Source organism: Mesocricetus auratus, unplaced genomic scaffold, assembly GCF_017639785.1.
Source record: "Mesocricetus auratus isolate SY011 unplaced genomic scaffold, BCM_Maur_2.0 Super-Scaffold_100008, whole genome shotgun sequence".
Lineage (NCBI taxonomy): Eukaryota > Metazoa > Chordata > Mammalia > Rodentia > Cricetidae > Mesocricetus > Mesocricetus auratus.
In genome coordinates, this window is record NW_024429192.1 from 65,741,930 (window position 1) to 65,756,336 (window position 14,407).

At 40.2% G+C, this 14,407-nt stretch overlaps 1 protein-coding gene across 3 annotated transcripts in view; it reads right to left on the minus strand.

Moving 5' to 3' along the window:
* The window catches only part of LOC101828273 (LIM domain containing preferred translocation partner in lipoma), a 583,098-nt gene that overhangs the window by 262,787 nt on the left and 305,904 nt on the right, over window positions 1-14,407 (minus strand). Inside the window, exons 1-2 of one of the 3 annotated variants that reach the window (XM_040751023.1) lie at window positions 8,205-8,335; window positions 8,051-8,102 (exon numbers count right to left, since the gene is read on the minus strand). The exons of 1 other annotated variant lie outside the window; for it this stretch is intronic. In XM_040751023.1, the coding sequence (XP_040606957.1) occupies window positions 8,051-8,102; window positions 8,205-8,209 (57 nt within the window). In that variant the 5' untranslated portion in view covers window positions 8,210-8,335. Of the gene's footprint in view, window positions 1-8,050; window positions 8,103-8,204; window positions 8,336-14,407 lie in introns of those variants that run through there. One more of the 3 variants, XM_040751024.1, reaches the window with a different exon arrangement.

Genomic DNA, 14,407 nt, shown 5'->3' on the forward strand with positions numbered 1-14,407 from the left:
GAAAAGAGACTTGGAGAGGAAAAAGTGGAAAGGAGATGAGAAGTGAAAAGTCATTTAGATGAAGAGAAGGGAAGAGAAAGGGAGAAGGAAGAGTACGGGATAGTGAATTAACTTCTCTCTGGTCAGGGCAGTGGTGAAGAAGAAACAACTTCTCCAAAAATGCTGACATTGATGTTTAATAACTATACCTCTGTTTTAAATATACTAGGTCAAGGATTTATATATGCAAGGGCAAACTACTTCCTGTAAAACAAAATCTCACCTTATTTTTCAACCATACTATATTTAAGATCTAGGTTTCACAGTTTCAGCTGTGAAAGATACCAGGTAATGATTTTCTGGAAAGAAAGAAGGAAGAGGAAGAGAGAGAGGTAGAGAGGTGGGAGGAGGGGCTAAGGGAGAGAGGAAAAAAAGAACAGAAAGGATAGGAATCATAGTTTATAATACATCTTTATAAATATTGTGAGTCTTACATTGTCAAATGTACTGTATGCATCTACAATATGTATGTACATGTATATATATTATACCATACATAATATTTAAATAAATTGGCTAAATATATGTTAAATTATATATTAAAATTACCTGTTAATACTACAGTTTGGATCTGAATGGCCCCAAACATGGCATACGTTAAGACACCATCCCAAGGATGCTGCTGCTAGGAGGGGGTGGAACCAATAGCAAGTAGAGCCTAATGGAATACAGTTACATCCTTGGAAGCTTGCACTTGGTAGGCATAATGGGCCTCATGCTCCACCTTCATTTTAATTTCAGGCATGAGGTAAACAGCCTCTTCTTCCATGAGTTCTCTATGGCATTTTGATGCCATAGTAACAGTCCCAAGCAATATAAGCAAGCAACAATGAACTAAAACTACCATAATGCTCTCCTCATTGCAGGCTGACTGTCTCGAAAGCCCATGACACAATCTATGTTATGTAGAAATTTCTAATAACAGCTGTAAAAATTATACATGTAGAATGACAACCAAACAGGCTCATTATAGAAACATTATGAGTATGTACTGATATAGGAAAAGAATTCCACGCCCCTAAATCTTTCAACTATTAACATACATTTCCTCTTGATTTAAAAAAATTCAAATGGATAATACATGTGTACACCAACACAGACACAAGTCAGACGGCAAAGAGATTCTATAAGGAAGGATACATTAGAAGTGGAAGAAACTGAAATGCCTGTGCTTGCTTCCTTCAAAAAACTAGAGGATTTGCTATAAAACAGAATTTGATTCTTTTGTTCAAGATTCAACAATTACAGATGTGCCAATGAAAATAAAGGGAAGCTGACTAACTCTTACACAGAAAGAAAGCAAAGAGGAGAATGTGAGCAAGATAGCTATTTTGTTTATTCTGTCTGGCAGGGAAAGCTGGGGGTTGAATAGAGCGACGTTACTGAGTTAACCCCAGACCCTGAATGAGGAGCTCAAGCTATCTTGAAAGCAGAAGGCTAGCACAGAAACTACAATGCTTTCTGAATGTGTGGGACCCTCTTTATGCACATGAACTACTGATGACAAATATAAAACCCAGAACCTTCACCTGCCAGGCCACAGAAAGATGCAGCCTTCCCTCTCTCTTCCCCAGTTCCTATCATTTTACACAAGGCTCTGCTAACAGTGCAGTTTGCAAGATGTTAATGGTTCTAGACAAGAGTAACAACTTCAAGGGTTTAGAGACAAGTGTTTCCAATCCTTTTCTGAGACTGGAAAGTCAAGACACTGAATCACTAATCACTTAGTCCTGAAAAGAGGGCTGAGCTGGACTGTGTCGAAACTCATCACAGAAGAGCCCAGCAGGTTAGCGGGTCTCTGCCCTAGCTTCAGCATGGCACACTCTGAGAAATAAGCAATAAAGCTGATAATAATAACAATGAAGCTGATGGCAATTACCAGGTAGCAGGTCATGTGCCTGGCACAGCACACGCTATGTGGATGCAAATAGCTCAACATTTTACAAGCCGGCCTCATGCAGCAACAGTGAGCACACAAGCCACAGGCATGAATCAGGCACTTTCCAGAAAGCTGGTACTACCAGACAAAACTCTGGCCACATAGACTTGATTGCTTAAGATGTATAATTTAAAGGCAACTTGTCAATCAGTATGAAGCCAAGGAAATTCTTGGTTTATGAGAAGTCAGAGAAGCACTAGACTCTAAGGGAGAGCTATGACCACTCCTAGACCAAATAGGACTTTAAATAGATAGCATGAAGAGAAGCAGGATCTGATCAAACAGTTGTAGCCTTAGTAGATTCAAGAAGGCCACTGTCAGCAGCCCTTGGGACTGCGTATAGATGTGGTGTCAGGAAAGGCAGAGTTCAGCCTCTTTCCCTGCACGGGCAGCTCTCGCCAATGCTGAAAACTGATGGATCAAATGGATATTTCTAGTTCAGCCCCTAAACCTAATCCATCGGATGGAGAACATGTTTTTGTTTGGATCTAAGTAAAGATTAACGTGACCCCACATGGCTTGAGACATGGTGAGAACAGCTTTCCATCAAAAGTCTACGTCATCAGCAACACTAATAAACCCGGGTGATGGTGCTATAATTGGATTGCTGTCCTAGCGAGTGAGTTTCCAAGGTAACCATGTTCTTACCACAGATAAAATCCACCTGAGAGCACAAAAATGAAGGGCTTGGGAAGAGTCAGCAACAAACAGGAGGTCAAGAATTTAGGCTGAAAAGAGCTTTTCCAAAAGTACATTAGTTCAGGTGGACAGGGTACACCAGTCCAGCCCTGCCACGTGGCAGTTTGTGACTTAGAAAAACTAAAATTTCTCAAGACTTTACTTCTGTGTGTACAAAATGAACAAAAGATGGTCATCAAACAGGGAATGTAAGAGTTGCCAGTCCAATTTTAAAAAGCAGACTAAAAGTAAAAATAAGGCAACAACCAAAAGGATAAGACGAGATTTCCAGTGTTTGGCAGAAGGAAAAGTGAGTTATTCTTCCTATGTAGTACACATGACTGGAAGGCAGGCCCCCGTGTGAGAGCCTGAGGTGGCTCTGAAAGCCACATCTTCTTTGCTGAGGCTCCTGTTCCTGCTTTTGAGGCCCTGACTTCTGGGAACAGTTTACACACCAGGCGCAGTTCTGTTAGACTTCACTGAGGGGGGTTGCAGCTTTTCAGGCCACAAATTAAGGATGGGGAAACCATTCTTGCTTAGGGTGTGACAGCTAACTGGAATGTTTCATACTCACAAATACCGGGAGCCCATTAAGTCTACTTTCCCTCAGGGGAAAGACTCAGGCTACATAAGTAGCCTTCATGAGTAGAGATGAGTAAGATGGAAAAGTGTCTTTTGTATAAATACAAAGGCAGAGGGGGTGCAGAAGATGACTGAGAGCTTATGTGGCTTGTGTGCTGTAGGAGAGGGGGGTCCTCTGCTCTGTGTTACTATTAGGAAAGGTACCCAAAGTGCAGCTGGCCTCACGGGCAGCTGCAAAATCCTTTATGCCCCACTTTCTGAGCCCAGATGAGGACTTAAGAAGGTAAAGGGGAACAGAACAGAAGGACTTACCTGCGCTCAACACACAGCCTTCAGTCAGCAAACAGGCAGGCACTGAGGAAGATAAAGTTTGAGAGCAAGAATACACACACACTCAAAGTTTCTGTTGTCCTAAGATTAAATGCTGAGGCAGGAAGAGATACTATTCTTGAATCAAGTGAGAAAAGATGGCAAAGTGCGATATTAAAATGCAGCACGCTGGAATAAGTTTGCCTCTATAAAAACTGTTATGTTCTGTATGTGATTTAAATTAATGCCTATATTTGTGGGAGATAAAATTAAAATGAAGATAAATGCTGCCAGCATATAGCGTGCTCGCTGGAGCAATAAATAAGGCACGAAAGGTACTTTGCATTTCAGTCACATCTCCCCAAACAGGGAGCTCACAGCACTTGAGGAACGTTTGTTAATTAAATGCTACAAGAGCTTCATGAGGAAGGCATACAGTAACTACATATAGCTTTTAATCGAGTTGGGGGTGTAATGTCGCCCAGGGACCTTTGGATGCTCCTGCAGAGTCCTACGGATGCTGTAGGTTTACTTTCGGTACAGCTACCATGAGTCTCTTTGGGCATTGGGGCCTGGAAAGCCTTCTTTCCCCACTGTCGAACCACTACAGACCTCAGATGTCTCTGTTTATTAACTGCCTCACTAGAAGGAAAGATGGCAGGGCAATCATTTCAAAACACATCAAGAACACACTTCTGGCTTTTACAATACAAAAGCAGCCGATAAGTGACTTACACAGTCACACTGTTTCATCTCAGGTTAGAAGCTTCTACAAAACATCGATGAACATCCCCATCTTAGCCAGTGAAGTCTTCAACACTGTCCTCAACATTCTTCCCAAAACTTCCCTGGCATTACATGACCAGCTGATCACTGGCTGCCAGCTCTGTTATCTCCAGCTCACAAAGCCAGGGAAGGTGGTAGTATCTAAAGCTTTGCTTGACAAGAAGTCACATGACCCCACACCATCCAATACAGAAGACTGAACAGACCTATCACTGATAAGGACCCAGCTGTCACTTCCAACTGTATTTGTTTCTTCTTTTTAATAGGTTAAAAATAAATGCCAGAAAAAAACTAAAAAGAACCTCAGGATGTTTATATGTATCTTAGTAGCAGAGTACTGCCTAACATTTTCAAGGGTCTAGATTAATCCCCAGCACTGACATAAGAAAAAAACAAAGATAAAACAAAAATTGCAGTCTGTTGTAAATTGAAGCATACAACTTGCAACACACGCACACCTCATTGCCTACCACTCTTGAATAAGTTGGTTGACCTCTTTGGGTCTTGGCTTCTCACCTGGCTAGTATAGATCATTACAATGCCTGAAGGACACAATCCACACAAAGCACTTGTTTTTCAATTACTACTCTTGATACCGTAATTTTATTTTTTAATATTATTTTTATTTGTTTTCAATATACCCTGACCAGTTTCCCCTTCTCTTATCCTCCCAGCCACCACCACTTCTTCCCTAGATCCACTCTTCCTTGTCCTTCAGAAAAGAGCAAGTCTCCCAAAGATATGAGCCGAATGTGCCTTAAGACAAGATGATAATAAGGCTCCTTCAACACATGAGGGTCAAGATGCTAAAGGAATAGCTGAAGTCTGCTGTAGCAGGTGTGCAAACCTTGTATGACCGGAGTCATCTGTGCTCTGACTTAGGCCTCCTATTTCAGCTTACAGCATGACTTCCTTTGTCTTGCATAGACAGTGACTACTAGATCATGACTGTCACCTGACCAGTAGGAATTGAGTTGGAAATGATAATTAACTCAAGAATAAAGGGTATAGAATTGGTGAGTATAAGATTGTGAGAGACGCTGTGCTCCACAGTTCAATGTAAACCATGGTTCACTCCCACAACTGTTTGGGCAGGTGATATAGTCTTAGAGCCTGTATCTTCATGACTTCTTGAGGAACTAGAAGATACTTGCTGAACACTGCTGCCATGTGATGGACAGTGTTTCCTCTAGGGTATCTGTTGTCTTTACAACTGCTTGTAAGGTCTATCTTGCCTCACATCTATATTACATAGCTTTTCTTAAGAGCAATTAGTTCAACTTTTATTCTTTTTGGCTTGGTGGAGAAAATATAATAGCAGACACAAATGCAAGTGCTCAATCTTTGAAGCGGCAATGTTTACACACTTATATATTTATTCTGTTTTAAGAAAATTGAAGGAAAAATAACTCTAATATTACTGCCAGCTTGGTGATAAAATGGGTAGACAAGTTGGGGGATTTGGGCTGTTCTTACTCTGCAAGTTCCGTACACAGTCCTATCTTTGGAAAACACTGATGTTTTGGAGAGGAGTATACATACAGAGAAGAGGTTCTGACATACATATGCACCCACACACATATGCACACTAGATAGTAAAACATAGTTTTATTGCATTTTATTGTTCTGTGTGTTTATACACAAGCATTTTCTTTGGATATGCAGACCAGAGAGAAAGTCATCATTTGCAACATTTGAAGGACAAAATGAGCTTGATCCCATGGAGCATGAAATGAGACCTAGTCTGTGCTGAGGGGGAATCTGTTACAAAGGTTCAGTTTTTTAGCAGCTCTTCAGCTGCCCTCTGTATGGGACAGTTAGAAATGAGCAATTACTGAGGAGGCTTGATACAAAGCTTTGAGGTAGCTCTTTATACACTTATCAAATGAGTGTAATAATTTGCTGTAATTCTCCCTCCTGATTATATACAGTAGCTATTTCATTCTCTAAATAATATCTTATACTTTTTTTTTAGAAGTTGGTTAAATTGCTTAGGAGGAGAATATTAGGCTCAGTTTCTTTGAAGGGTAATATAGTGGGAGTGACTGTATAATTATCTCTACCGGGCTTTCACCCACCACACAATGGCGTCTACTATATCTATTGCTTTCCTGTTGAGAGCTCAAGCTAATCCCACTAACTAGCACGTAGGAAAATGAGGCAGGCGAATTTTATTTTTAACTTGCGACTGGGAGAATAAGAGAGAGAAATACTAGGATTGATTAAATCTGTTGCATTTGCAATTTTTATTTTAAGGCATTCCGGAGCTCAGTGCTACCAAGCAGGCTAGGCTATTCGGGCACTGCAGTGACTCTTCAGTGTCCTGTCTGATGTTCCCTGCCTGACTGTCCACCCAAGGCCCTCTACAACACACGATTACTTCTCTACGATGTACAGAGATCATTATTTTACTTTAAACTGATGCAGAATTGACCTTCAAATGGCAAACATTCTATTATTTCATACTAAATATAAAATATTAGTGACTTCTAAAGACAACAACAACAAGAAAACACGCCTTTCAACAAGCATACCATGATTTCACAGGACCCTGAAAACACATACATGCAAGTAACATCATTATGATTTAACAAATTGTATTCAAGTATTTACAAACACCAAACACACACACACATACCATCACCACCACCACCACCACCACTAACACCACCCCAACCCTCACCACCCACATCCCCACCACCAATAACTAAAGGAAAAGAGACAAAAATTTGAACAAGGGGTAGAGTACATGGGAAATTTTGATGAAGGAAAGGGAAGAGGGAAATGGTATCATACTCTCACAAAACCTTGAAAAGAATAACATAGGAATTGTCTTCTATTTACAAATCTGCCTTCCATTAGAGATACACAGGGAACTCAAGAGAGGACTAGGACCTGCTTCTTCTCCTGACAAAGGGCTCGGCATCTTGCACACTTCTTTACCCTCAATTATAAACCAGGGCCACTGATGTTATCCAGACTACAATTCCAAGTTCACTCAACAATAAGCTCCTGAATTAGTGCGGTGATTATAATGTAACAATGCAAAACAAACAAAAATGGAAACTGAATGGAAATGTTTATTGAAAAGCTTCTCAATACTGATGGAGCTATCTAGAGCTGGTGAAGGACTGAAGTAAATGGGTACAAGATTTCTAAATGTTTTTACAGCTAGAATGAATATTGCAATGAGTCCATCATGGTGCTATAATCTCTGAAATGTTCAAAAGCAAAGAAAGTCTCTTTGCCCAGAATCCCTTCTTCCCCAGCATGCAGAGTATCTGTATTTTTCGAGTATATGTTGGGTTGCCAATTCATGTATTTAAGCTTCTGAGACATACCATCTTGCCTAGAAGACCACATCTGTTCACAAAATCACCCCAATGGGCATCTTTCTGCTAAAATTTCCTCAATTGAAAAATGTGGAGAAATGAATATTCTTATGAGTAATTTAACTAATGAAAATCATATTGAAAACTCTTAGTAGATGTCAGTTATAATTTGATTCCTTAAGTATAACTTTCTAATGTAAGAACAAATGATCTGCAGCTGAGAAAGGATAGATCGAGAGGGCCGCTATGATGTTCTGCATGGATAAACACTGTCTGAGACCATAAGGATGACCCAAACCTGGCTTTCTTTCACAACACACAGCCTTTCCAGTTTAAGTCTATCACAAGTTCCCGCTGCACAACACACCAAGTTGTTATCACAAACCTTCAATGTTCCCGAGTTCTTCTTCAGGCATGCCCCTACTTTCCCCAGCAGCCTACAGGACAGGGTGCACAATACACAAAGTCAATGCACGGCACTGAACCGGCTCCATCCCTCAGGCATTCTTTCAGACACATTCTTTCTCTAATCCACTTACTCCATTCTCCAAGGACTTCAAATTCCTTTAAAAGGTGAAAACTCCAATCTTTGATACACATCTTACCCTTAAAGTTATACAACTTCTGCTTGAGTCAACAGTCTAAACTAAATGTAGAAAACCCTGTGTGGAAACCCTGTGACCTACACACCATGACATACCCTGCAGCTGGCCTCTGCCTTCATTGTGACCTCATAGAGGGCACATTCACACAGGCCTCTCAAGAGGACAGACTCCACCCACAAAGCTCAGCAGATAGGGTCCCTCCTACCTGTCCCTTGTTATTCAGGCATCATGAGTTACTTTGAGCCACACAGCACATTTTCTCCCAGAAAAGTGCTTTCTTCTCCATTTCACAGACGTTGGGACTACGGATGTCACCATAACACTTCAGAAGGCTTCTAAAAAACCTCCTCAAACCACCAGCATTGTCTTCCCTGTGCTTCCAACAGAAATGCAAAACAACTGACACTGACCCTCAGCACTTGATTTTCTGCCACACAGAACACTGTTAATGTAAATGTCATTACAAGCTGGGCTTTAAGTCTAGCACATACAATGTCTCTGGCTCATGGCAGACACTCAATGAATAATTGTTACTTTAATGCACTGATCAACTCCTTAAAAAGACAATTTGATCTACAAAAGGAAGGTGAATTGTATATTGAAAATATTGTTAAAAAACTTAATTATCAAATTATCCACTTTCAATTTTACTATCAAATGCCTTATATCCTTTAACAAAGTTATTACCTGCTTGGACTCTACTGTGCCCCAAGGTGTCCAGTTATACCCGCTATAGTAAAAAACATTAATGTTCTGCTTTTTGCAAAGGACTAATTTATATGAGGATCTTCAGCAGGTAACACAGTAGGAATATCACGGATACCTACAACAGCTACAAGATTCACTCCAAAAATCAGTTATGAGGAACTGGTACAGAGGAATGAACTAATGTCAATAGCATCTCAACGGCATGCCTTCTTAATGCCACCAATACCTCCTAAGCTAAATCTGTGTCATCTTTTAAATCAGAGTTATGAGCAAAGACTACATCCTGGCTATGATACTAAAGCCATATGTAGAAAATATAGGTCACTATCTGTTTTTTTGCGTGTGTTTTTGTTTTTGTTTTATTTTATGTGTCACAGCTGAGTAGCATGTGCCTGCCTGATCCCTGTGGTGGCCAGAAGAGGGCATCAGATCCTCTTCTGGAGTTAATGTCAGGTGTGAGGCATAAAATGAGTGACTGGAATTTAACCTGGGTCCTCAGGAAAAGCAGTTTCTTCCTGTAGCCATTGAGCTGTCTCTCCCATCCCAATTACTGATATTCATTAGAAGAGAAATACAAATATCTTAGTTTGTTGTGAAATGTCTTCTTTCAAGGCAGAAGTGAAATTTCCTAAGATCTGGTGTCAAAATGAATAATACAAAGAATTAAAGAAGTTCAAAAATCACAATGATTTTGCTAATGGACCAATTCCAATGGAATGAAGAATATTCATTTAAGAATTAGCATCATTAGAGATTTGTATCTGGTAGATTGGGAGTTTTAAAAAGCCCTCCAAAACCGACATCTAAGTAGGTATGAGACTCAACTAGATATTGGTAATACTATGTGACATGAAAAACCAGGAGGAAGGCTTTCTTTAGCTGCAATCTTCAGTGTGCTCATCAGGCAAGCAGGGCCAAGGACTTGTGATGGTTGATACCTCTCATGAGAACGTGGCTCTCTCAAGCATATCTAAAACTTGAGGTTGTAAGCTTTAGCATTAAATCTTCTCTTGCTCCCCCCAAAAAGATTCCCAGTGGCTGCAGTCTGGATCCTAAAATCACTCTGAGGACTGTAGTCACCAATCTGTCCTGTTTCATCCAGACTCACAGCAGCCCAGAAACTGGCCCAAGTTCATTGCTGCCATGGGGTACATGTACAGTGATGTTAAGATACCTCTCAGAGGCCAGCTGCTCAGAGAAGCCCTGGACTGCCTTCTCAGTAAGTACTCCACATACATCCCTTTGCACTTTTGATCCTTTTCACTATAGCAGTTGGGTTACTGGCTTGCTGGTTTTGTCTTTGACTCCTGGATCTCCCTCAGTCCTCATCACTAGAGCTCACCTGAGACATGACTCAGAAAACAGTATGAGAAATACGGAAAAACCAAATACCGTGACATAAGCCTCTGAGTTGTGTGCTCTGTGGAAAGTCCTCCAGGTTCTATTACCCTAAATAAAGACCAGGAATGCTAAGACTATCTGCTTGACAGTGAGGTAATCAATAGGGGTAGAGGTAGGCACTTTCCAGCCATGAATATTGTGCCGTGTGTTTCACTGAGGATAGCAGTATATTCTGTAAGACTCCAGTGTGGTAGGCACTGTAATAAGAAGCACAAACACAATGCTTTAGGCTATGTGAATGCATCTACTTTGTTTAACATGGCAGCTCACAAGTCATCTGCAACTGCATTCTCAGGGGATCTGATACACTCCTCTGGTCTCTATATGTACCAGGCACACAGGTGCTGCTCAGACATACCTGCAAGCAAAACACTCATACACATAAAAATTAATTAAATTAATTTATAAATAAAAAGTAGCTACTTCACAGAATAAGGATACAGTATTTAATACTCCTGACAACCTTATCAGCTCCATTTTACAGATATGGAAATAAAGTACCAGTGGGGATAGTTTGTATGAAACCATAGTTATAATGCTTAGCAAACTTTAAAAGAGACCCATACAAATGAACAGCTCCAACTCTGGGAAGTCCATAAGATACCAAAAGTGAAGCTGGGAGATGAATCAGCAGAAAAGAAGATATTTGCAGCTAATCCTGGGCAACCAGATTGTGAATCCTGCCACCTACAATGGTAGGAGGAGAGAATAGGTCCTAAGTAGTTCCTCCTCTACACGAATGTCAAAGTGTGAATGTCACTCTACATACACATGTGTACATGAAATAAATACATGTACACCTTAAAATGTACTAAGGTGAAAACTAACACAACACCAGGAGTTAGGTTTGTTTCCCTTCATGTTGTAATTTAACAAGTATGGTTTTCTTCACTGAACTATGCTGCTCAGAGTTGTAACGACTCATAAGGCAAAGTGCTAGAAAAATCAGTTTTTTGGGTTTGTTTTAAATGGCAGCTTTAGAAGGTACTTTTTGTAAAATATTCTGATATCAGAAAAATCACCTCACACTCACCAAAACTGCCGAGTCTTACGCCCACATTTAAGATTCAGGATATATGAAATTCTCAACCATGTGTGAAAATCTAATGTGTGTAATAGGAAAAGCAACCAGGATAAGAGTCTTTTACTGTGCCTTAGAAACGTGCACACATTAACTGAGAAGCAACACGGGTGCAGTCCTCCAGTAGCTATTATCAAAACATTGAAGAGCTGAGGCGCTGAGAATACAAAGGTAAACTTGGTGTATACATTTTCCACATAAATGAGAAAAAGTCAGTCCTATTATACAACAATAATTCTCATGCACAGATGTTTTTCAAAACTCCTTTGTTCCTAATCCCTTGATGACACTATACAACCTCTCATATGTACCATCTTTTTCACAGGACATAAAGCTAACTTGTATTTCTTGAGAAGTAAATTGGTCCGCATTGACAAGAGTTTGAAAGTTTCTCAATGAAGGGATTTCTATGTATTTTCTAAAGGCACATTTTTGAAAAACAACAACCTTAAAGTGTGGTAAAAGTTCCTCTTGAGACATCAAATATTGAATGTTTCTCATTATTTTATATCTGATGTTTTATTGCTTGCGATTTCAATTCTTTAACCATAGTAAGATACATTAAGGATTTGTTATGTTTTATAAAAAAACAGCAAAAACCACTTTCAAGAATTTTTAAATCAGCTTGAAATGTCAACCTGAACAGAAGGTGAGCATCACAGTTAGAGGACCAGGAAGTGACATGAGATCGCGCCTTCCAGCAATCACAGGGCTGAACCCATGAAATCCCAACAATGTCCCGCTTAAAGGCAACACTTGACATCCAAAAGTGGATGGGGAAACCATAGGGTCCCACCCCTAGATGGAGAGTGACAAGCAATTAACAACTTCTGAGGGGGAGAATTAGTTTTTCCCAGGGATGTATATCCTTATCAGTTACCCAATACTGATGGTCAATCCTAGAAACATATACATGCAGGCCAAGCTGAATGGACTCAGCATGTCCTATTTGTAATTTATTCATTTACGTGTACACACAACAACACTGGTTAAGGAGGAGGAGGCAGTGGATTTGGGAGAGGGTAATAAGGGAGGGGTTGAAGGGAGGAACAGGATGGGGAAAACAATACAATTATATCTTATTTAAATAAAAATGGATGTGAAAGTCCCTTAAAACTCAGCAGATCACAACTATTTCACGCCTGTCTAAAGTGCTCACTTCTATGTTAACACCATTTTCAAAACATTGACAAGTAATATAAATACACTGAGAATTTATATATTATAAAGTATATTGTCACTTTGAAGGAATGTTTTGCTTGGACAAAAGGTTTCTTGTCAAATACGCATGTGCTTAGAAGGATATATTCTACCCATATAAAACTCATACTTAACATGAGAGAATAAACAATGGAGAAACATCATGAGAGAAAGACTTTATTGCTAGGGTTTCAGTACATGAGCTTCCACTAAGCTTCTGTAAATACTGGCTTTGTCACTAGTAATAGAAGGAACATATAGACTTACAGGAACCATTAAGATGTGGATTTTGTTGGAAAGGCAAACCCTTGCAGTGATCTTTTTATATCATAATCCCATGAGAAGAATCTCATTTTAGAAGCCAAATTTGTCAAGGAATATAAATCAGCCAAACCCACCACCAACTCCCATTAAGATTGATAAATTTGTGCACATAATACTGCAGATGACAGGACAAGGCTGACCTGCAGGCCCTGTCAGCTTTCTATTACCTAGAAGATTAGCTAACACTGTAGTCCTTCCAGTAGACAGCACAAAAAAGGTACCCAAGAGTTTTATAAATTCAAAATGCAATCTAAACACAAGTGGAAAAACGTGGATCTATAGCAAGGAGGAGAGGCAGGAGGAAACAGGAAGGACCAGTTCTCTGTATTATAGAGCTCGTTAAGTTGTACCACTGAGGGGAAACAAGTCTGAGATCTACCTCAAGCTGACATCTTCAGGTCTCCTCTCCCCTGCCCCTCTGCCCAGTCAGCGATGCCCACCACTTTGCCAGCCTTATTGACTACTCCGGACAATACATTCCCATTTTCATCGCCTTTTAGCCTGGTCAACTCTTTTAGCCTTCTGGAGAAATTGCATAATTCTACTTTCCTCTAACCCGTGGAAGCTCTCTACTTACTCTTGGAAGAAGGTTAGATATTGACATGTACATCTCCAGTAGTACTATTGTTCTACCACAGAAGGGAATTTCTTCCTGTATTCTTACAGGAGAGGCTCACCCAGGGAGACTCAGGTGTTACCTGTCTTCGCTTCACTTACTCTCCTAGGACAAACAACATTCATCCAGTGGTGAATCTGAGAGGACAGACAGAGCAGCTTTGCTTCAGCCCTTTGTAGGTAGACCTTGACTCAAGCCTGCAATGCCATGCCTTTCTCTGTTTCTTTAACTTCTAAACTGTACAGCAGACAATCTAATGCCAGGAGAGAACAGGTGACCAGTGCTGGCTATGACCAGTAAGGCCCTTCGGCTCGAGGCCCAATCCATATGTCTCTGACAATGATGGGCTCATATGTTGATGCCATCTGTCTGAAGTCTCTATTTATAGACATAGGTGGAGACCTACATATTCTATTTTCTGAAATCACAACAAAAGTTCTGCTAAACTGTTACTCTGTTTTTCCTACTGTCTTCCTGCTAACCTCAAATGAGGGATGGTGGCAATTTCCTTTGACCTGTTACAGAGTATTGAAACAAAAAACATAACACAGACTTGGTCATGACATCTTCTACTGAGTCTCTGAGCAGCATCATTTAATGGATGTGTGCATTTCTTACTTCAAAGAATCCATCTGCACTACCTCCGCATCTATTTCATCCATACTCAAGGATCCCTATTTTTGACAAAAGTGAAACTATGTAGCAAAATTTCTTTTTCCTTTGGTTAGTCTCTTTTTAATTACCAATCAGTGTCTATAGAAACACTCTTATCCTCCCCACCCCCCAACCCCTCAACACAGGCACCTA